Source organism: Xiphophorus hellerii, chromosome 22 (genome assembly GCF_003331165.1).
Source record: "Xiphophorus hellerii strain 12219 chromosome 22, Xiphophorus_hellerii-4.1, whole genome shotgun sequence".
Taxonomy (NCBI): Eukaryota; Metazoa; Chordata; class Actinopteri; order Cyprinodontiformes; family Poeciliidae; genus Xiphophorus; species Xiphophorus hellerii.
This window is the reverse complement of record NC_045693.1, coordinates 23,223,912-23,248,930: the sequence shown is the minus strand read 5'-3', so window position 1 is coordinate 23,248,930 and position 25,019 is coordinate 23,223,912. Positions and strand designations below refer to the sequence as shown.

The 25,019-nt window shown below is 39.7% G+C and overlaps 1 protein-coding gene across 2 annotated transcripts; it reads right to left on the bottom strand.

The window, feature by feature from the left end:
* Window positions 1-1,179: 1,179 nt before the first annotated feature.
* LOC116713635 (myelin and lymphocyte protein-like) lies at window positions 1,180-20,589 on the bottom strand. 2 transcript variants are annotated; one of them, XM_032553843.1, is made up of 4 exons: window positions 20,436-20,589; window positions 3,755-3,919; window positions 3,516-3,656; window positions 1,180-2,321 (listed from the first exon to the last, which is right to left on the bottom strand). In XM_032553843.1, the coding sequence occupies exons 1-4, from the start codon at window positions 20,526-20,528 to the stop codon at window positions 2,247-2,249; spliced, it is 474 nt and encodes a 157-aa protein (XP_032409734.1). In that variant the 5' UTR covers window positions 20,529-20,589; the 3' UTR covers window positions 1,180-2,246. The 2 variants fall into 2 exon arrangements, with proteins under 2 accessions (XP_032409734.1, XP_032409735.1); XM_032553844.1 differs by lacking the exon at window positions 20,436-20,589 and adding an exon at window positions 9,863-10,094.
* Window positions 20,590-25,019: the final 4,430 nt, after the last annotated feature.

Sequence of the window (25,019 nt, the reverse complement as noted above, 5' to 3'; positions counted from 1 at the left end):
ATGTAAAAAAAACAAAAAACTAATTAAAACAAGATTTGTCAGTTCCTGGGTTTTTTAAATGGTTTTGCTCTTTATTTGTGTTTCTTTCTTTGATTAGATCAGCCTCGTTTCTGTTTTACTTTAGTTCAGTTCTTCTCAGCGATTCTAGTTTTATTGTGTTCATTTATTCCTTGTGTCCAGTTATTCTTTTTTTGATTTATTTTCCTAGTCCCCCTGGTGTGTACACTTGCTCGTCCCCTGTGCCATTTTTTCTCTCTCTCTCTCTCTCTCCCCTCTCACACCTGCAGCCCGTTAACTAATCAGCTCAGGTCCTTTGTTCTGGTGTTCACTCTCCCAGTATTTATACACCTCTTCTCCTCTTTTTCCCCGTTGGTTCCTCTCATTAAATCCATTAGTATACACATCATGACAAGATTTTATAAATATAAAAAAATCCCATTCATGTTTGCCTCGTTTGAAATACATTTATGGGACTGTTTTCTATTTTATAGCTGCGTGGTGTGGTTCAAATTGTATTTTACTGAACCATACATCGTATTATGTTCCAAACAACTAGATCAATGTTGTAAATGAGAACTAGTTCTCTGTCATTTCGCCTGGTTAAATGAACAAACAAAACTATCATTTAGGATCATTAAGAGTACATTCTGATAAACATGTTTATCAAAAGCTAGAATTATTTAATAAAGATTAAGGTCCATGTAATACTAATCATCAGTTTATAAATCAAACGATATATACTTCAGTTATTTGTTAATAAAAGTCTTATTAGACATTATGGTGGTATTGCATTGACTTTGTGAATCTTGATTTATTTTAAACTAAAATAAAACATGTGTGGTTATGAACATTTGTAGCTTTTTTGCATTTTAATAAAAAAATTGGACAAAACATAAACAATCAACAAATAAATGATGTGGTAAATAAAACTTTAAATAAACAAAAAGTGAAAAAAAAGAAGTAGGATTAAATAAATGAAACACAGTGAGTGTTGAACTGCTTCTGTCTCGTACTAAAACGACACAAAGTCCAGTTTCAGATGTTTTTCGACATCCATATTTTGAAATAAAAGTCAGAATGTCAAGTTGATTTTATCATCACAGATATACCTTAATGAATTCATTTCAATGTCCATCTTTTTTTTAAAATTTCATTTAATCAGCAGACCAACAGATATGCTAATTTCCAATCTATTTATTTTTGTGACAAAGATTATCAACATGCCTGTAAAGTGAAATCATTTATTTACAATCTCAAAATCTCAACGTTTATTCCATAGCACAGCGCATAAGAATGGGAAACCACACCGATTGTTCTCTAGGAACGGAATAAAAAAAGTGAATCATAAACTAATCTCTTCATTTTTTTTATTTCATTTTTATTTATTCGTTTTATGATTTCCTCATTTAAAATGTTAAGAAAACAGACAAAAAGAGCAAACACAGTCGACTTGACCGTGACGGATGTGAAATAGATTATGAAATGTGTCAGACATCAAACTTTGTTGTTTTTTTTTTCTAAAAAAAAAGAAACAACAAAAACACAGTAGTTTTGACCACTGCAATTTGACTCTAATTTATTTTGTCATTATTATTACTATTGTTATTATTAGTATTAGTATTAGTAGTAATAATAGTAGTAATTTATTAGAATTTTCCTTGATTTTACCTTTATGTTGTTCTGGTACCCCTGTGTCACAGATTTAGAGTGTTAGATGTCCAGTTAATGATATAATAAGGGAAATACCTGAAAAGTAACTTTCTTGCTTTCATATGGAAAAAAAAGAAAAGAAAAGAAAAGCAACGTCAAAACATCTGGAGTGAATGATAAAATTGTATCTGGTTTAGTTTTAAAGGTCTCTGCTGCTGTAAAAAAGCTGCTTTGTGAAGGTCAAATGCCATGAAATGTTAGATGGAATGAAAACATTGAAAATCTTTTTTTTTCCCCTATTTGTTAAACAACACAGACTGTCTGAATGAATGCATTTTTCCAAAAGAATGACATTTTTTACGTACTTATATCAGCAGTGTCACTCCGGTTTATCTCACACAAACCTAGTCTAAATGGCTGCTTATCGTATCAAAACAGTAACTTATATTGTGCATAATGGGTTCCATCAATTTAGCTTGTTTTTTTTTTTTAGCTATTTGCTTTAACGAAACAGAAAAACAAAAATGCATCACATATTTCATTATTATTCTGCGCCTCTTCTTGTGTTTGACGTCCGGAGGGGTTCAGGTTGTGCTTCAGGCTCTCTTCCATCGGATGGCAGAGAAAATGGCGTGGAGGAAGTAGAGGAGAGTAGCCACATGGGACATCACCTGAAATATACAGACAGGAGTATTAAAATGCCTGGATGCCAAATAGGAAGCAGAGAGACGTACATCAGCAGTAGCGCTATTTACGAAACAAAAGTCCAAATTCGAAATGGAAAAATAACTCGGAGGATTTTAAATTTTGGAGTGAAATCTCCAAAATTCACTTGATCTTGAGAATAATCCCCCTGATGCCTGCAGTAGTTGTATGATCAACAGTGGATTTTATGAATATAAAAAAAACAAACAACCCAACAGCAATAAATGATTTCAAAACGTTGCTCTTTTTTTTTTAAATTTCTGGATTTGATCAAATGTTCTGTACAAAACAAACAAACCTGTCGGTAAGAATATGAACAGTACGACACATGCAGCAATCAAGGTTGCTGAAGTGGGCACACTTTCCAACCAATATTTTTTCAAAACAATTTTTGATTCAGTATCTGCGTTCCATCGTCTTCTGTGATTGCAATCTATCGCTCTCCCCCGTCTCCGGTATTTGTCCACTTCGCCCTGCAAATCTTCTCCAAATCAATCAAATTGGAACGACAAAACGTGTTTCCGTACTGATTTACGAACCCTTGCTAGAACATTCCCTTATTTTTCACCTGCTAAACCCATTGTTTTGTACGGCAGAGTTTTAGAGCCACACTAAAAAAAAATAAAAATAGCAAAGATATAGTCATAAATTTACAATAATAAAATCATAATATTACAGGAATAGACTCGTATGAGAATAAAGTCATAATATTACAAACATAAAGGCATAATGTAATGAAAATAAAGCCGACAATAAAGTCAAAATAATACAGAAATTAAGAAAACAGTCATAATATTGTGACTTTATGTTTGTAATTTTATTATTTTTCTCATTTTCCTAGCTTGACCCTAATCCTCCATAATAATTGTGGACACTTGGATCTATGGGTGAAAATAAAATCAGTCCTCATCGTCAGCAGACAGCTGTAATCCACTCTGGAGCTATTTATAATTTCCTCCATCTTGATAAACGCCCCAGTCCCTTCCGAAGAAAAACTGGACAGAACTATTTTTACAGTAGGTGAAGACATTGGACTCACAAAAGTCCAGGTTAATAATAAAACATTTTACTCAACAAGTAAAGTTCCTGGGCACAAAATTTTTAATATTTAGGCCCTTCAATTAAAGTGAACTGTCTTTAGTTAGGTGTGTTTTGCGTACCACTGCAGAAATGTCAAGTCGGTAGGTCTTCAGTACGTCTATACCAACTGTTGAAAGGTTCCCTATCACAATGGTGATGTAGGCTAACACCACCGACGCACTGAGGTAGAAAATCGCCGCCACAAAATGAAAACCAGCATCCTGCAAGACGAGAGAAGGAAGACTGTCAACACTGAATGACTGTCATGAAATGTGTTGTTTTCTATTTGTGTGTGGGTGGGTGTGTGTGTGTGTCTAACCAGGCCGGGCCAAAAGCTGCTCTGATTGCCTCCACAGGCGAAGATGAGAAGCCACAGAGTCGTCCCGACGAAGCAGAAGATGGACACGAACATGACCCAGCCCAGAGGATTCTCCGGGACGACTCGGGTCGAGGCCACCAGAATCCACACTAAACCCCCAATGACCTGTGAGGAGAGAGGAGGAGGAAGAAGAGGAGGAGGAGGAGGAGGAGAAGGGTTTAAAAGTCCAAATCTGATTTCTACTTAACACCCCCCTCCCCCCCCAAAAAAAAAAACAAAACAAAAAAGAGAATTTCACTCAACAAAATTTAATTAGAAAAAATCAGTAAATCACTTTTTATTTTTTACTTTGTATTTGCAAGAAAATTAAATATCTCTTTCTGTCGCCAACTATTTGGCTTTAGCAGCTGTTATTTGCTCTCATTTCTGACAGTAAAATGTTATAACTTATCGGATTTGTTTAGATGAGTTAACTCAGCTTTGTTAGCTAAAGCTGCACATTGGAACAGTTTAAAGCACTTTTGCATTGCGGAAAGTGTTGGATTCGAACTTTAAACCTGGGACCACAAAGCAGTAAATTCCTAAAAACAGGCGGAGTCTGGACCGAGTTACCGCTGAATCTGCATCAGAGGTCAAATTTTGACAATTGCTAGAATACGTCTTCCTTAAAAGATGGAGCTTGAAGCCTTAGTATAGATATTTAAACTGATGTACATAATATGAGGAAAAAAAACTGTAATTTTATAGGAAACTGAAGTACCAGGCCCATTTTTAGTCCCTAACTGGATCCAAATTTTAAAAAGTGGCTAAATCTAAAAATCTCACAAAATGCATTTGGACTTTTTTTTTTTTTTAAATCAACATATTTCCTAGATATTGTTTTTATTCTGGGCTATAAAAAACACACGCCAGCTTACACATTCTCGGTCTTGTCCATGTTCTGCATATTGTTTCAGTTTCTCCTCTCCTCCTTTGACAAACATTGGGCGTAAAAGAACCTTTAGACAGAAACAGGAGGCCGAAGCAAATGGACATCCATCAGAGCTTCTCCTATCCTTCTGTAAACATTTAGTTTTCTCTCTCTCTGCATTTTCAAAGGGTAGTTTTGTTATAAAGCTTAGCATATTAAGTATAGATATTGAAAGATATTAAAAACCACTCTATGTCTCTTTGAAGGGCTCTTTTGTTGAAACTCTTCCGGAGCGTGTTTCAGTGTGGATGGAGTGTAAATAGTATTATTGAGTAGTGAAACTGTATGTGAACCTCTGTGAAACTGGTGGTTATTTGTTTTTAAAGAAATGCATGAATATTGATAATGCTTAAATTGTACTCATTTACATTTCTGTCAGTCAGAACCTATAGCTGAGAGGTTAGGCAGATTAAAGGAATGACATTGTTCTGAGGCGCATGTGTCAAACTCAAGGCCCGGGGGCCAAATCTGGCCCGCCGTAGCTTTTTATGTGGCCCTCTGGACTCAAAATGACACAGATAAGTCCTTCCAGTTCGTCACGAATCCGCAAAATTCACACAGAATCAACAGATCCCCAAATTATTTCCGATTTTACTGAGAATCTTTCTCAAAATTGGCCAAAAACATTGGGTTTAAGTGACTGCTGCCTCAGACTTAGTTGATGTCAAATTGCAGTCTGTTACTGATTAAAATAAAAGTCACACTTAACATCTTACATTAGCATAAATATTGTAAAAATTCCTCACAAATATGTCTTAAGTTGTCACCACAAAATCTGTGATTGCAAACAGTGATTGCAAAATACCACAAAAACAATTCTGGATGGACTGATCAATGTGAAGAGATGTTTATTATTATTTCACTATAAGAAACACTTACTGAATGCTCAAACAAATAACGGCTTATTGATATTTTAATAGTTTAATGGGTTTTATCAATAGATTCTGGCACAACCGGCCCTTTAAGAGCATTCAGATTTTTCCCTTTGGCCCAAAGTTAAAATGAGTTTGACGCCCCTGTTGTAAGGTATCAGTCAGGAGAAGGTCACCAGTAAAAGTAGGTAGCATGGACAAATGCTAATAATTCACAAAAACCAGTCAGTTAACAGGGATGCGTTGACTTGTGAGAGCCAGTGTCTCAGAAGAACACTGAATTTAAAGAAATGTCCAACAGGAAACAACATTTCAACAACATCCAGTCGTCCTTTCATTTTTGCAGAAACTACAAATCCCCTCAGCTTGTCCACCTCGTAATTAAGAAACTCCACAACAGTGAAAAAGCCCCACATTGTTTGCTGCAAAGCCCCTCTTGAAACTCAATAAAACCGTTGCGCAAACATCGTTGTTTCAGAGGCTGGAGTAGCTATTCACACGTTTCTTTCAAACCAAGCAGCCATCCTGCAGTTTGCCCCACAGGAATGCGCCGTGCCCTAAACCAAACAATCAATCTGCAAACATTTCTCAGGCATCGTTCGTTCCTATAATTCCACGAAAGCAGATTTTCCTTTTTGAAGTTACCTTTCCCTGTTGGGTGGTAGATACGTCTCAATGTCTTTGTGTGAGCGACAAAAGGTATCCCTGCTATGAACCGCTGTAAACGACGCAGTTTGACTCTTAAGACCAGTTTATTCAAATAACATGAACACGGAGAAGCTCATATTTGTTAAAAAACTTTACATTTTTTGCTAATGATATGTTTAATAGCGACAGATATTTAAAAAAAAAACTTAAATATCTGACATCAAGAAAAGCAAAACAGTCCTTTAGACAATTCAGTACAGAAATGAGAGACAGAACAAATTTGTTCTGGACAAACATGACAACCGTTCCACTTAGACGCATCGGCACAAAACTTTTATTGTTTCTTCTCACTGTCAGCTGTTTCTATTGCCAAAAGGAACTGTTGCACAGCTCAGTACATTTCTGAGGAAAAAAAACAAACAAACTATCCTACCAAGAAGCCTTGAAATGTTTGCAGTTTGATTCCACTGAAACCAAGAAGGACGCCATACTTCACTGATTAGTCCTACCATGATTTGGAGTTTTCTTTTCCTCATAATACCATCTGGCTTCTGGACTGCAGCTTCTTTTTGGAAGAAATGTTTGATATAGGAAAACAATCTTGCATAAATCGGTTTATATGTCCAAGTGACTGGTTGAAAACGTTTCCACTTCACCTGTGTAAAGAGCCTGTTAGTTGGTAACGGCCTTTTTTGAAACGCTGTAGAGTAAACCGTGCCTCTTAACGTTTCGTAAAAAAGCGAGACGACCAGCCCAGTGAATCACTCCACAGATGTTTCAGTCTTCCACCTGGCAATGTATTTTGTCTGAAAATACTTCACTTAGCACCTTAGCGTCAGGGGAACTGTTCAACTTTGTCATATCAGCCTTTCCCAGATCCCTGTGACTGACTCGTCAGAGAATACCTGGAGACTAAATTGAGGAGTTGTCTGGGTTGTTAACAGTTTGACAGAAATTCCTTGAGGGGAAATTGAAAGATGCTTCTCCTCTGCCTCTCCACGGCGACTTTCTTGTTTGAAACTTTTTGTTTAATTATTTTGTGCACGTCTTTTGTTAAAATACACCTCTTTATATTTTCTGGAAAAACAAATAAAAGGTATAAAAAGCAACATTGTTTCTGCATCTTCTTGCTAAATTACCTGCAGGACATCATCCGGATGTGAACAGTGCATTTGGCTTCACGACGTGAAATAAAACAAACCAAATGCAAAGAAGGCTTTTTTTTTCTTTTCTTTTTAGTGCAGGAATATTTGTGACTGTTGGCAAATGACCCAGGTTTTTCCTGAGAGTTCTTCCCGTTAAAGGGAAGTTTTCCTTCCCACTGTCACCACAAGCAGGAAGGACTGCATCAAAACTAACAACCAGATCCAAACGACTTTCCACTGATTACATATGATCACTCAGGAGGAAGGAGATGATGTAAAATTGATTGTGAGTCATATGAATAGAATGGATCAAATAAACTGAGTGAACAGTCAACATTTGCTCCAGGAGGTCTTTGGAGAGCTACGCGTCTTTTCAGTTGATATAACTAAACATTAATAATGACAGTTTTAATTGTTTTTGCTTTTAATTGTTTGGTTCTCTCATGTTGCTTTATTAAGCTGTAAATGATAATAAAAATAACATAGTGCCACACATTTTATGTCCATTAATCAGTGAAATATTTTGGGTTTAAATAGTATTTTTGTGTCTCGTTTGTTTTAAATTGCAACACAGTTTGCGTTACAACATATGCAGCTTTGGAAACAATGAAGAGACCACCTCACTGAACCCCATTGAAAACCTCCTGCTTATTCCAACAAGTATGGATTTCTGAACTCTTTCCGAGTTAAAACATGACTATTGTTCTTTCTAAATGAATACGAACTTGTTTTCTTTGCATTATTTGATGTCTGGAAGCGCTGCATCTTTTTCCTTATTTTGACCATTTCTCATTTTTTGCAAATACATGCTACATTTTCTGCTTGGAATTTGGGACGAATGTCGTCTGTAGTTCATAGAACAGAAGAACAATGTTCATTTTACTCAAACGGATACTTATAGAGAGTCAGGGGCGCTGCCAGGAATCTTGGGCCCCATGACAAAAAATTTAATTTAACATAATGACAATTTTAACAACTATGTAAATATATATATATATATATATATATATATATATATAAAAGTTACAGACTGCAGCTTTAATTTCACTTAGGAGAGTTGCCTGGTGATACATCAAATATTGCAAAGACATCAATCATAAAATGGGAAAATGTTTAAACAAAGACATTTCTGTACAAATAGAACTGCATTGATCAAAACAGCTGACTTTCACATCACTGTGCTTTAATAAACTTTATTTATTAACGACCACTTCAGCTCTCCGTTTTAGGGTAAAGGGGCTCGGCTCCCCTCGATCCGCCCGGCCCGCTTTAAAAGTGTGGCTGTTTAAATAAACATTTCCATTACTGAGCAGCAAATCATGGAAACAGTCGGGCCACAAAATAAACCAAGTGACCCGATGGCTGGTTTAGATTTACACCTTGCTCTGCAGCTATATCTGCGTAGTGCAGGTGTTTTTCCACCTGTGTTGCAAAGATTTAATCTTCCATGTTTTCTTGTGCAAAACAAAACAAAAAAAAAAAAACGGAAGAGAAAGAAGTCAAGAATCCAGGTGTCATCCACACCTTCAGTAAGAGAAATGGGAAAGCTTCAGCGGCCAATAAAAAATTTGACTTTGCAATCCTCATTAAGAGCAATAAAAACGTTACAAACCTTTTTTATTATTTACATGTGCCGTTTAACACATTAGTGTTGTAAAAACTTCATCCGCATTTCTTACGACATGCTGCGCTTCTATCTGTTGCTCTTTTGGTTAGCTGCAAACCTGAAGTCTTGTCTATTGAATATCAAAGCTAAAAGTCACTTAAAATAGCAAATATGCATATTACTGTTCAAGTCATTTCAGCATCACCACTCACAGTGACCTTTTAAACATCAAAGTCAAATCTGCGACTCATAGAAACAGCAAAGACATACGTTTAGTTAGTGCAAGGCTTAAGTTTGATTTTCCTATAAATTGCACAGGCGTACACCCAAAAAACATGGCCGCCTCCTTCATGTTCTTCATGATCTACACGTTATTGTTTAGCTGTGGAAAACAATAATGATTGTTGTTGGGGGTTTTTTTTTTCTTTCTGTTGCCAAGGTTGTAAGAAACAATAGGTCATTCAGACCAAGCTGCCAGCATAAACTCAGACCGTAGCCACGTTGTCCGAGTAACATATGCTACCGCTTACCTACAATTATTAATAAAAAAAACCCCAACTGTAATTTAAGTTGATTTGAGATGCTTATTTAGTTTTCGGTTTAGCTTAACAAAAGAAAGTTCTCATTTTCCAGCCCAACATCACTCTGATTACTGTCTGAACGGAGAGATGACTCTGTTGAGAAAACCTCCAGGAAAGAAACAGGATCAAAGTGCTTCTGAGTGAATCAGGACTAATAAAAGACAATGTCCTGGCAGATAAAGAAGGAGTGGTCTGAGTCAGGAGTGTTAACGCTGAATGCAATATAATAAAGATTAAAAAACCCGAGTCCGTGAAGAGTCAGCCGCTGACCCAAAAGGACACTTACCCACTCGGGGATGAAGAAGAGGTCAGGAAAGCTGATGAAGATCCTGGCGCCGGTGGGAAGAACATCACCAGAGGTGGTGGAAGCCATAGTCCAAATCTGAATGTGTGTGTTTCTGCGCGCGTGTGTGTGTGTGGGGGGTTTTCCTCCAGAGTGTGATGCACAAACTGTTAGTTTTCTGCTCTTTAAAGGGCGTTTTTCTCTCCTGCTCCCTTCCTTCTGCACCTCCCTCTGCTTCTCCTCCCCTCCACCTACGTATCCATCCCCAGACAACCTGTTTGACAGGTGCTTTTTTGGCTTTGTTTGTGCAGCATTTGGACACTCTCAGAGTGCATTGTGGGGGTGTGTTTGTGTGTGTGTAAGTGCTCCGGCGTGGAGTCCTCCTGTGTTTGCCCTCATCTTTCTTCCAGTGCCTGTTGACATGTCACTATAAATGCCAACGACCCCGTTTACACGAGCAAGTGATGCCGTTTTCATTCATTAGTTTGGATACTAACATGGGATATTTTTTCCCATATCCCTAATGGATATGGGAAAAAAAAAAATACTTTTGCTTACATTACTTCTATTTAAGAGTGCCATTACCCCGTCACCAATTTGTTTCTTCTTTTTTCATTTTTCACCAGACTTGTTGGCGGTGTGTTCAGGGCCGTCATCTATTTAAAACACAAATCTGTGCACAGGTTTTAACGTGCAGGACGTCACCAATAGATGTTACTTTAATATTTTCTCATCGTGCTGTTTTAATGAGAATGCCGTCTGTGTCCTGAAGTGCACCAGTCCTTCCTGCAGCGAGAAACAAGATGCCGCCACCCTTGTACTTCATAGTTAGGAACTACCCTTCCTAACCTAACCTTGCAGGCTTGCAAACTTTCCCTTTTTTCAATATTATGCAAAATGTTTCTTTTTTGCATCATATGCAAAAACGACTGGAATTTTTGCATATACTTACAAGCAAAAATTCTGATGTGCAAGATTGAATAAAACATTTTCACTACAGTGTCTACGGGCCAAACTGTTCAAGAGTTTAACTTCGAATCAGTTTAAATCTCGCGAGAAGATACGGTACTTTCTTTGTTGTTACTGTCAACAAATGTTTTGTGTTGCTTAAACCCACAAGCTGCCCGTCACGTCCCTCGTGTATCATCGCACGGGACGTAGGAAAAACCCTGGAGAAATCCTTGCCTCACAATTCTGTGATCTTAAATGCTTTTGGGGTGGGAGGAACACAAAATGCTGCTGACAAACGGCATAATCTGGACTCGTCAGATTATGGGATAGATGCAGCTCGCTTTTTCTGTATTTCGTCTGTGAAGGCTTTTTTAGTCTGTTTGGTTTGAGAAAACATGAAGCAATTTTTAGAGATTTACAAATCCCTGAGCTTTTCATCTTGAAAAGGAAATCTTGGGCATCCTGGGTTTCTGTGCAGTAGGAGATGCACAGAAAGCAGAAATGCTAATTCGGTAGTTAGCTAAAGCCAAATATTTTAATCTGCCATTGAAACGCAGTAAGGCAACAACATTGTATCAGTAACAAAATCCTCGAATAAACGGGAAATGTACACGCCCAAGTGAGTCCTTTTACTTCTTTTTATACGAATTTGGTAATAAGCATGACCATCAAACAATGCTAGAAAAACGATTTCATTAATGAAAAGAAAGAGGGGACACATCAGCGCACTGAAGCGGCTACAAGCTGCCCGCTACATTTAATAATCAATTGTTTTCCTGAAATCATAGTATTTTACCCGTCACTCTTTAATTGTTTACAATTAAACAACGAAACAGTCAAATCTAAGTCCATAACCCAGCCTATAAATCAAAAGAAAAAGAAATAGTTCATCAATAATAATAGTCCATCAAAACAGCCCATAATTAGGCAATCCAAAAAAAATAAAGTTCCGTTTGCGCAAAAAAAAAACAACGTTGGGGCCCAAAAATATTAATCCGTCTTCGTGCACCAAAAATACAAGAAAGAAAGAAAAAAAAATTGGAAGGGTCTCACCGGGTCGGCGTTTGTGTGCCCGGGCGGTTCCCTTCGTCAGGCCTGGATCGCGAGCGCCTCGGGTCCGGTCAACGCTCCGTGTGGCTCTACCTTGCCTCCAGAAGACTTTTGACCCCCTTGTGAATTGCTCTGGCCACGCTTTTAGTCCAGCAGTCAGTTCTCTCCGGGCTAATCTTGCAAGCTCCTCGGACCGTCGCTCGGCGTCTCTTCCAGCGTGCTGCCACACCCCTTTCTCCCCTCAATCAAGTGTCCTCTGTTCCTTTTTATAAGTTCCGGTAAAAGTTGTGACCCAGATATATTTTTACTAAGTGGACTTTCACAAATACATACATACAAGACATCCTTGTATACATATCAATACAACAAAAATTATGTGTATTTTATTAACCTATATTTTATTCTCGGAGGTTAATTTTTTTTTGCTTGGGATACCTTATTTCAGTGTGATGTCACAGATCCCCCCCCCCTGCCGGAGGCACTTGGACCTGAACTCCATAATAGGGTTTTAAGTTCACCACATTTACTGTATCCGTCTTTCTATTCTGGTCTGTCCACTGTATCTGGTAATTCACAGGACCCAGTTGTTTCCTCACTACTGCTGGACCTGACCATTTAGGCGCTAGCTTAGAGGAAAACTTATCAGTAGCTTTGGAGAGGGGATGAGACCGAACCCAGACTAAGTCTCCCGGAAAGAGCTGTACACTTCTCCTACGGGCATTATAATACTTAGCTTGTCTGGCCTGGCTCAACCCTATCTTCCGCTTAACCTGTTCAGTCATTTCTTTATGTCTGTCCAAAAGTTTATAGGGCGTCTGTTGAGGGCTAGGAGAGTGGCCAATGATTCTCTCCAGAGGACCTTTGAGAGGCCGACCCAGAGTGAGCTCTGCAGGAGACCTTCCAGTTGTCTCATGCTGAGCGGCATTGATGGCAAATCTAAACTCTTGGATCCATTGGTCCCAGTTGGAATGGTGTTCTCCCACAAAAGAGGCTATCATGGTCTTTATTGTTCGGTTTGACCTTTCAGTTAGATTGGCTTGGGGATGATAACTTGTAGTAAACTTTTGAATCACCCCCCATGTGCGACAGAACTTTTCCATCTCATGGCTTGTAAACTGAGGGCCACGATCTGATACTAGCTCTTGAGGGACTCCAAAGCGGGTAAATATTTCATTCTTCAAGATGCTGGTAATTTTCTGAGCTTTGCTGTCTTTGAGAGGAAACACCTCTATCCACTTGGTAAAATAGTCAATGATTACCAGCAGGTATTTATTTCCATTCTTACTGCGAGGTAGAGGACCCATTAGGTCAACACCGATCTTCTCCCCTGCTTCGGTTACTGCAGTCGGCTGCATAAGCCCTGCAGGCTTTTTGTTGTCAGGTTTATATTTTTGGCAGGTGACACAGGCTTTAACGTAGGCCCACACATCTTTTCTGACCGAGGGCCACCAGGCGACTTCCAGTATCCTTAACAGGGTTTTTAACTTCCCTAGGTGCCCACTTAGAGGATGATCATGGAAGTAACTGAGAAACTGGATTATCATAGACTTGGGCACGACCAGCTGAAACTTTTCGCCTTGGTTCTTGATAAAGGATTTCCTGTACCAGACATCCTGTACTTGACAGAACCCTATTCTGTTGGGGTCTTTATCAGCAGACATCTGGACCATGTCAAGAAGAGCAGAGTCCTGCTCTTGTGCCAGTTTGATTTCGGCCAATGATGAAGGTAGCTCTGACTCAGGTTTGGACATGACTGCTGCAACGTACATCAGGTCGGTTTTCTGCACTGCTCTTGACAGTGCGTCGGGTACCAGATTATGTAACCCTTTTCTGTATCGAACGCTGAAATGGTATTCTTGCAGCCGAAGCACCCACCGGGTCAAACGAGAGGATGCCTTTGGACAATTAAAGGCCCAAGTCAATGCTGCATGGTCAGTAAATAGTGTGAACTCAGATCCATCTATGAAATGCCGCCACTTCTCAACTGCCCACACTACAGCCAAGCACTCTTTCTCTGAGGTTGAATAATTACACTCTGCACCCCTCAGAGCTCTAGACGCATAGGCAATGACCCTCTCGCCCTCAGGTGTCATTTGCACAAGTACTGCGCCGAGGCCTACATCACTGGCATCTGTGTGTATCTCAAACGGCCGTTGGAAGTCAGGTTGCATAAGTATAGGGGCCTCCACCAGGGCCTGTTTTAACTTTTCAAAGGCCTGCTGGCAGTCTGGACACCAGTCCCATTTGCTGTCTTTTTTAAGAAGATGGTATAAAGGTGCAGCTATGTCAGCAAAATGGGCAATAAATTTGTGGTACCAGCCCACTAGCCCCAAGAATCGCTGAAGCGATCTCTTATCTGTCGGTTCGGGGTAATTTGTGATGGCCAAGCTTTTACTTGCATCTACTTGAACCCCCTGCCCAGACACTATGTGACCCAAAAATTTGAGTTCTGATTGGAAAAAATTACATTTCCCCAGATTGAGGGTCAAATTTGCCTGGTGTAATTTGGAAAAAACTGCCTCCAGATCTTTCATATGTTGTTCCGGTGAGGGAGAGAAAATGATCACATCATCAATGTAAACAAAACAAATTTTTCCTCTCAACTCTCCAAGCACTCGCTCCATGAGTCTCTGAAATGAGGCACCCGCATTTTTCAGTCCAAAAGGCATACATTTAAACTGATACAGCCCAAAAGGTGTTATTACAGCTGTCTTGGCTTTACTTTCTTCAGCCACTGCCATTTGCCAGTACCCCGATTTCAAGTCCAAAGTGCTGAAAACTGAAGCTCCATTCATGGATTCTAGCAACTCATGAATCAGAGGCATGGGATAAGCATCTTGGCGAGTTTTGGCATTTAAGGCCCTGTAATCCACACAAAACCTAAATGACTTGTCTGGTTTTGGGACGAGGACCACAGGAGATGCCCAAGAGGATTGAGAGGGCTCGATGATGCCATCTTGAAGCATTTTCTCAATATGCTCTTTGATTATCTGCCGTTTAAAGGGTGACACCCTGTAGGCTCTAGATCGAACTGGTATCTCATCTGTCGTGTAAATGTGATGCACTTCCAGGGATGTCTTACCCAAAGTATCGGTGCACACTGTTGGCCAGGCTTGCAGGAGATGCGTAACTTCAGGGGTTTGATTAAAAGCTGCTGGTCCTCTCTTTGCGGGGAAGTCATCCGTGTCCTTAATGGGCAGAGCCATGATCAGACTTAGAGAAGATGAGCTAGGACGCCCAGCAGAATTGCTCGGGGGTGGAGCAATGAAAGGGTAAAATGAATAACCTCTGGGCCCTTTGACTCCATAAGTATGATCACCTAAGTTGATGATGGTTGATGTTCTGGTCAGGAAATCCAGGCCTAGAATAATGGGAAATGTGAGGTTAGCATCTTCAACCACAAACGTGTCTAACGACCACATCATGTCATGCCAACAATAGAGGATAGTTGTTTTTCCCATGGCGCTGTAAGTTTTCCCATTTGCCAGGGCAAACCTTTGGTTGTCGGCTTGTTTTAAATGTTCATCTGTCCGGGCCATTTCCTGCCACTGGCTATGCCTCATTAGTGTAAAAGTGCAGGCTGTATCCAGGACAGCATGATATTTCTTATCTCTGATCTCTACAGGAACATATAAAAGTGAAGACGCCAGCCTCGGCCCTCGTTGAACAACAGACACTACATCTGCTGGTCTTCTAAAGTTCCCTTTAGATGGAGGTTTTGCTGGAGCTTTGCCTTTGGACTTTTGATGATCAACCTTCCCCCAATAGGCCTTAGCCCCTGCACAGTCTCTTTCCACTTGGGATCCTACTGTAACCAGCTGATCCATGGTGGTGACAGTCCCTCGGAGGCAACCAGCCAGTTTAGGATTACAGTTATTTAGGATCCTTCTCACCAGTTCGACCTCTGAGATATCAGGCTTCCACCTCAAGCACAATGCTCGGTAGTCGAAGGCGAAGTCTCTCAGGCACTGCTCAGGCAACTGCACCATCTCCCGCAGTTTTTCTTCCACCTCTGAGAGGTAATCTGGGGGGAGAAATGCAGCATAGAAGGCTTCCTTAAAATCCATCCAGTTCTGGATTTGATTCTTGGCTACACACCACCAACTGTGAGCGGGTCCTTTTAAAACACCAGTCAAAGCCCCAATTAATTCAGGGTCAGAGAGTGGTCTCACAGACAGGAATGTTTCACACTGGTCAATAAAGTTCAGCACATCTGCTACGTCTCGTGCCTCTCCAAATGTGGGAAAGTCCAAGTGGATGGGAGGTTTGGCATAAACTACAGCCGTTCTACTAGAAGAGAGAGGTACAGCCAAGTGAAGGGTAGATACTCCCCTACTAGTAGGTGGTACAGCTGGCAGCTCTTCGGAAAGCCCAGGTGCAGGTCGATCCTGATCGCCAGAGCATGCACTTTGATGATCTTCACTCAGCCTACATGAAGCCAGTTGTGTTGAATGGATTGTTGGTGGCCTCTGACAAGTTGAAGTATACACTACTGGTGCCTGCACTGTAGAAGGTGCCATCTTAGGTGTCCATTGAACATCAGAAATGTCCAAATCACGTTCAGCCCAGATTAGGGGTCGGGTAGTAGTAGATCGATAGGCGCGCTTCAATTTCTCTACCTCTACCTTCCACCTATCATCACGTCGTTGTAAACACTGAACCAACTTTTCTTCAAACTCTCTTAGGGTTGTAATCATACGCTGTTCTAATGCCTCAACACTACTATCTATATAAGTTCTTATATTTTGTTCTCGATTTAAGGCACTGGCCACCGAGTCCTGATAGTTTTCCTCTAAAGTACTAACCTTCTCAACCACAGCTGTCAACTCATCTTTAAATCTAGAGAGATCTGCAGGAGTAAAACCTGGTATCTCTTCTTCCTCCTCCTCATTATTCTCCTCATCAGATACATACAATGAGCTAAGTAAAGAAGTTATTTCCCCCACCGGATTTCTCCGGGTTACCCAGGAATCACCTCTTGGGACATTATCTGTTTCTTCCGTCTCTAAAATGGGACCTGAAACTCTGTCAACAGATTCCTCAGCTTCTGTTTGATGATGGGACATTTCTTCCATTATGTCAATAAAGTTATCCCTTTTACTGACACATTAAGTGTTTTTAACAAAACCCCAAACAACAAAAACATTCAAATGCTGTACATCACTTTAGTCATTGTTAAGGAAGAAATTATTAGATTAGCTTAATTTCGGAAAAAGCATGGCTCTCCTCTCCTCCTGTTAGCCGGGTCGCGAGCGGATGACATCACGCTGGCAAGGAGACGGCAAGGCACGATGACGTCACAGAAATACAGAGTTTAATCTCATACAAAGCAATGAACAACAAAGCTGCAGAGGAACAGAGATATACATTTTATACAGACAAGAGAACAGACAACACGAAACACAAAAGACAGACAAAGGCGCCCAAAAAATGTGGAGGAAAAGATGAAAAAACCTCTCTCTCCGTTTGCTGGCCTGGAATTTTTAAACAGAAGAGGAGTTTCCCTATTTAATATATGCAAAGAAGGCGTTCTGCTCTTCGCCCAATTAGAACTCCCTCAGGCCCCCAGAAAAAGCCGGGACTCCCTGATTTATAGCAAAGGTGTCTGTTTTTTATCTAAGCAAAAGGCGAACTACCCCGTGGTCATCTCTGCCTGGTACGGAAGATCTCTGGCGCCAAGAAGTCTCTGACCCCTTTCGGGCTGTAAATTTTATTGCTCTGTGTGTGGGGGAGGCAAAAGGGCCCTGCTTTGTTTGAATGTCTACTATTGTGAGCTCCCCCATGCTCCACAGAAAACTGTTCCAAATAAAGTGTTGACTATCCCTTTACACATGTCATAAGATTAAGTGTATTTTTAGCATTAAATAATCATTTTCCTTAGCATCATACTCATAAAAAAAAATCTCCCCGTACGGGCCACCACTCTGTAACAAAATCCTCGAATAAACGGGAAATGTACACGCCCAAGTGAGTCCTTTTACTTCTTTTTATACGAATTTGGTAATAAGCATGACCATCAAACAATGCTAGAAAAACGATTTCATTAATGAAAAGAAAGAGGGGACACATCAGCGCACTGAAGCGGCTACAAGCTGCCCGCTACATTTAATAATCAATTGTTTTCCTGAAATCATAGTATTTTACCCGTCACTCTTTAATTGTTTACAATTAAACAACGAAACAGTCAAATCTAAGTCCATAACCCAGCCTATAAATCAAAAGAAAAAGAAATAGTTCATCAATAATAATAGTCCATCAAAACAGCCCATAATTAGGCAATCCAAAAAAAATAAAGTTCCGTTTGCGCAAAAAAAAAACAACGTTGGGGCCCAAAAATATTAATCCGTCTTCGTGCACCAAAAATACAAGAAAGAAAGAAAAAAAAATTGGAAGGGTCTCACCGGGTCGGCGTTTGTGTGCCCGGGCGGTTCCCTTCGTCAGGCCTGGATCGCGAGCGCCTCGGGTCCGGTCAACGCTCCGTGTGGCTCTACCTTGCCTCCAGAAGACTTTTGACCCCCTTGTGAATTGCTCTGGCCACGCTTTTAGTCCAGCAGTCAGTTCTCTCCGGGCTAATCTTGCAAGCTCCTCGGACCGTCGCTCGGCGTCTCTTCCAGCGTGCTGCCACACCCCTTTCTCCCCTCAATCAAGTGTCCTCTGTTCCTTTTTATAAGTTCCGGTAAAAGTTGTGACCCAGATATATTTTTACTAAGTGGACTTTCACAAATACATACATACAAGACATCCTTGTATACATATCAATACAACAAAAATTATGTGTATTTTATTAACCTATATTTTATTCTCGGAGGTTAATTTTTTTTTTTTTTGCTTGGGATACCTTATTTCAGTGTGATGTCACAATCTGAGCTGTGGCTTTCTTGTTAAATCCAACAAAGTATCAAGTTACTTTAACTACAGAGCAAACAACGTCTCTGAATACTTTCTACCGTAAAGTTTGAGTCTCAGTATTTTCTCTTCTATTTTGTGTGAAAACTGACAGCACACATGTTGCGAGACAAAAAATAAAAGTGACTGCAAACTTTTTCTCCTTTCATCATTCCATATTCTAATTTTTTCAAAGCCAGGGCTCTCTTAAACATAAGATAAAGTTATGTTTATGTTCCTACACATCATATTCACCTATAAAATCATAACTTCCAAATGATCTGCACTGAACAGGGAATTGATATTCAGTCAGTTTGAAGCGGACCAGGTTTTTTTTCCCCAATACGTCATCCTGTCACCAGATGAAATCACACGGAAGGCAGAATATAACACCAGTCTAATTATGAAAGTCATATTAGGTCTGCATGCCCAGTTTCTGAAGTGCAAAGTTTCAAGTGGATGCACCCAATCCCAGCCGCTCCCTACTCACGTTAAACACAGACAGAAATAAAATCTCTTCAAGTTCTATGGCATGCCGATTGGAAAAACACAGAATGAATGAATGAATGAATGAATAGGTTTCTTTTTTCCTACGTTGTTTGACTGACCTTTGAACTCAATAAAAGCTTGTTTGCACAGGGCCTTACTAAGCTGCACTGCAGTTAAACTTGTATTTTTATTGGCTTTGCAATGAATTAAAAAAAACAAAAAGACCATTAGTCACTGAAAACCTCAGTGAGTAACTAAGGTGTGGTTGATCGGTCGGCATTGGTTGGATAAAGAGAGAGTACAACTTACATTACTTTCGTAATAAGTTGTCACAGTGTTAAAAGGCAGAATTAAATTGCTAACCGCCTGCTCAAACTGGTCGTTACACTCAAACGACTTTCTCAGAAATGATTACTTCTGCTTATAATAATTTGTCGTTCCCATACAAGTTTGACTAAATGTCCAATTTGGACACAGCTTCCAAGCATTGAAACCTGCAGCAGGGTTTTTTTTCCCCCCCAGGCCTTATGAGAGCGATTTACATTTCTTAAATTTTTTCTTCTTCTTTTTTTTTTTTTTTCCATAGACAGAGAGGTTACCACCTTTTCCCTCAGATTGGTAACAGAGACACAATATGACTGAAATATGAGAGGTGAACGGATGTAGGCACTCCTCCCGCATTAGAAATGTTTCATTGTGTTCTTTTATTTCCCCCTCAAAATGTGTGAAGCTTTTAATCCAGATGATCTGGAACCTTTGCGTTTATTAACAATGGGTTTAATTTGAGTCTTTATTCGTGACAAATAAAGACACATTTAACAACATATTATGTAGTTTATGAATTAGTTTGGAGAAAATATGCTTTATTGTCTTCAAACGGTGCTCTCAGAGTTCTGTCTTGTTGCTTTCTTTTGCGTCAATTAACACATTTATTGATGTAGCATCATTTAGATGAATACAAATATATGTAAAAAAAAATAAATTTGTTTGTCTCTTTATGTGTTTGCCTTTTGGACTAAACAGACCAAACTCTAAAGCCAATGTGAACATAAAAGTAACATTTGGAATAAATTCGATTGAAATGTGGGCATGGAATTTTGAGTTTCTTCTCTAATAGGTCGCAAAAGAGTATCCAAAAAAGGACAAAATCTCCAAAAACTGACTTAAAAAAACAAAAAAACAATAATAATGTTCCACTCACCAGTTCCGGCAGATAAAATATATCTGGGGCTGTGGTGCATATCTCCATTCCACTGGGCAGCGTCCCCATGGACTGAGCTGTGGTAGCAGCCATCTCTCCCTGTTTCTTCAGCGAACGACCCAGGGCTCCTCTGAACTAACGGGGCAGCAGCAGGTGTAACCGAACCTTATACGTAAGCCAGGTTTAGCAGACAAACCCGTTCTGCTATTGTGTGTGTGCGTGGGTGTGGGTGTGTGTGTGTGTGTGTGTGCGCTTGCGTGTGTGTGTGTGTGTGTGGGATCCCCTCCCACAACAGCTTATCATTGTTGGGCAAATCCAGACACACCCTCCTCTCAAGCACGCTGGTTTACCGGGAGCGGATGGTGTGTGACGGGGCCTTTGAAACATCGTGACCCGAGGCAGCAGGCAGAGATGCTGTGACAAACGGTCGCCGCTCGTTGTCGAGTAAAGAAACAGCTGAATGCGTTTTCAGGTGACAGCGACACGGTTGGCCCTCGCTGGTCTCGCTGCGGCCCTCTGTTTGTACTGCACACACTCACTTTTTAAACACGTTTTCCTTCAGAATAAAAGGGCTTTACGTGAGTGAGCACATTTAATTGTTGACCTCTCACACAAAAGGCTTTATTTGGTGATAACATGAGTCAAGATTTTTATATCAATAGTGAATCACATGTCCCCAAGGGAATGAGTAAGTGGCAATAAAGCACATGTCTTTATTACAACCTTGTTTGTGTTTGATAAACTCAAATCGAGGCAAGGCTGGCTGACCAGGGTGGGAAAATGTTTCAGAATTTTATATAACATGAAAGAAAATCTGCTTTGTCTCTGATGCAATAAGATTTATTAAGCTAATTCTCGGCTGGCTAGTTTCAGAAAGGAAACACAGAAAGTGTTGGGTTGTTTCTTTAACCTCAATGTTGACACAAGTTGAGTAATTTCAAGCAAACATTGGGTCAGAAATAGTCACTCAGTTTGTTGGTCTACCAAAGAAATTAAAAGAAGTCTCATATTGTTTAACGTACGGCCATTTTATGATGAACAACAACCTGATCAAAAGTCACTAATATAGTTTTTCACAGGATGAAATAATAAGAAGGGAGATAGTAAAATTGTCTTGTATATTTATCTGAACTAATTTGTTCACTTAAGCTATCATTAGCCTTTAGCTAACGTAGCACTGGTGGCTGCTGACTGTTGTAGCAAAAGAAACGTCCATAAAATCATCTTTTCAGCAGTTCAATCGATTCCAAAGTCAGGTGTGTGTTTTATGTAAAAAAAAAACTAATTAAAACAAGATTTGTCAGTTCCTGGGTTTTTTTAATGGTTTTGCTCTTTATTTGTGTTTCTTTCTTTGATTAGATCAGCCTCGTTTCTGTTTTACTTTAGTTCAGTTCTTCTCAGCGATTCTAGTTTTATTGTGTTCATTTATTCCTTGTGTCCAGTTATTCTTTTTTTGATTTATTTTCCTAGTCCCCCTGGTGTGTACACTTGCTCGTCCCCTGTGCCATTTTTTCTCTCTCTTTCTCTCTCTCCCCTCTCACACCTGCAGCCCGTTAACTAATCAGCTCAGGTCCTTTGTTCTGGTGTTCACTCTCCCAGTATTTATACACCTCTTCTCCTCTTTTTCCTGGGCTATAAAAAACACACGCCAGCTTACACATTCTCGGTCTTGTCCATGTTCTGCATATTGTTTCAGTTTCTCCTCTCCTCCTTTGACAAACATTGGGCGTAAAAGAACCTTCAGACAGAAACACGAGGCCGAAGCAAATGGACATCCATCAGAGCTTCTCCTATCCTTCTGTAAACATTTAGTTTTCTCTCTCTCTGCATTTTCAAAGGGTAGTTTTGTTATAAAGCTTAGCATATTAGGTATAGATATTGAAAGATATTAAAAACCACTCTATGTCTCTTTGAAGGGCTCTTTTGTTGAAACTCTTCCGGGGCGTGTTTCAGTGTGGATGGAGTGTAAATAGTATTATTGAGTAGTGAAACTGTATGTGAACCTCTGTGAAACTGGTGGTTATTTGTTTTTAAAGAAATGCATGAATATTGATAATGCTTAAATTGTACTCATTTACATTTCTGTCAGTCAGAACCTATAGCTGAGAGGTTAGGCAGATTAAAGGAATGACATTGTTCTGAGGCGCATGTGTCAAACTCAAGGCCCGGGGGCCGAATCTGGCCCGCCGTAGCTTTTTATGTGGCCCTCTGGACTCAAAATGACACAGATAAGTCCTTCCAGTTCGTCACGAATCCGCAAAATTCACACAGAATCAACAGATCCCCAAATTATTTCTGATTTTACTGAGAATCTTTCTCAAAATTGGCCAAAAACATTGGGTTTAAGTGACTGCTGCCTCAAACTTAGTTGATGTCAAATTGCAGTCTGTTACTGATTAAAATAAAAGTCACACTTAACATCTTACATTAGCATAAATATTGTAAAAATTCCTCACAAATATGTCTTAAGTTGTCACCACAAAATCTGTGATTGCAAACAGTGATTGCAAAATACCACAAAAACAATTCTGGATGGACTGATCAATGTGAAGAGATGTTTATTATTATTTCACTATAAGAAACACTTACTGAATGCTCAAACAAATAGCGGCTTATTGATATTTTAATAGTTTAATGGGTTTTATCAATAGATTCTGGCACAACCGGCCCTTTAAGAGCATTCAGATTTTTCCCTTTGGCCCAAAGTTAAAATGAGTTTGACGCCCCTGTTGTAAGGTATCAGTCAGGAGAAGGTCACCAGTAAAAGTAGGTAGCATGGACAAATGCTAATAATTCACAAAAACCAGTCAGTTAACAGGGATGCGTTGACTTGTGAGAGCCAGTGTCTCAGAAGAACACTGAATTTAAAGAAATGTCCAACAGGAAACAACCTTTCAACAACATCCAGTCGTCCTTTCATTTTTGCAGAAACTACAAATCCCCTCAGCTTGTCCACCTCGTAATTAAGAAACTCCACTACAGTGAAAAAGCCCCACATTGTTTGCTGCAAAGCCCCTCTTGAAACTCAATAAAACCGTTGCGCAAACATCGTTGTTTCAGAGGCTGGAGTAGCTATTCACACGTTTCTTTCAAACCAAGCAGCCATCCTGCAGTTTGCCCCACAGGAATGCGCCGTGCCCTAAACCAAACAATCAATCTGCAAACATTTCTCAGGCATCGTTCGTTCCTATAATTCCACGAAAGCAGATTTTCCTTTTTGAAGTTACCTTTCCCTGTTGGGTGGTAGATACGTCTCAATGTCTTTGTGTGAGCGACAAAAGGTATTCCTGCTATGAACCGCTGTAAACGACGCAGTTTGACTCTTAAGACCAGTTTATTCAAATAACATGAACACGGAGAAGCTCATATTTGTTAGAAACTTTACATTTTTTGCTAATGATATGTTTAATAGCGACAGATATTTAAAAAAAAAACTTAAATATCTGACATCAAGAAAAGCAAAACAGTCCTTTAGACAATTCAGTACAGAAATGAGAGACAGAACAAATTTGTTCTGGACAAACATGACAACCGTTCCACTTAGACGCATCGGCACAAAACTTTTATTGTTTCTTCTCACTGTCAGCTGTTTCTATTGCCAAAAGGAACTGTTGCACAGCTCAGTACATTTCTGAGGAAAAAAAACAAACAAACTATCCTACCAAGAAGCCTTGAAATGTTTGCAGTTTGATTCCACTGAAACCAAGAAGGACGCCATACTTCACTGATTAGTCCTACCATGATTTGGAGTTTTCTTTTCCTCATAATACCATCTGGCTTCTGGACTGCAGCTTCTTTTTGGAAGAAATGTTTGATATAGGAAAACAATCTTGCATAAATCGGTTTATATGTCCAAGTGACTGGTTGAAAACGTTTCCACTTCACCTGTGTAAAGAGCCTGTTAGTTGGTAACGGCCTTTTTTGAAACGCTGTAGAGTAAACCGTGCCTCTTAACGTTTCGTAAAAAAGCGAGACGACCAGCCCAGTGAATCACTCCACAGATGTTTCAGTCTTCCACCTGGCAATGTATTTTGTCTGAAAATACTTCACTTAGCACCTTAGCGTCAGGGGAACTGTTCAACTTTGTCATATCAGCCTTTCCCAGATCCCTGTGACTGACTCGTCAGAGAATACCTGGAGACTAAATTGAGGAGTTGTCTGGGTTGTTAACAGTTTGACAGAAATTCCTTGAGGGGAAATTGAAAGATGCTTCTCCTCTGCCTCTCCACGGCGACTTTCTTGTTTGAAACTTTTTGTTTAATTATTTTGTGCACGTCTTTTGTTAAAATACACCTCTTTATATTTTCTGGAAAAACAAATAAAAGGTATAAAAAGCGACATTGTTTCTGCATCTTCTTGCTAAATTACCTGCAGGACATCATCCGGATGTGAACAGTGCATTTGGCTTCACGACGTGAAATAAAACAAACCAAATGCAAAGAAGGCTTTTTTTTTCTTTTCTTTTTAGTGCAGGAATATTTGTGACTGTTGGCAAATGACCCAGGTTTTTCCTGAGAGTTCTTCCCGTTAAAGGGAAGTTTTCCTTCCCACTGTCACCACAAGCAGGAAGGACTGCATCAAAAC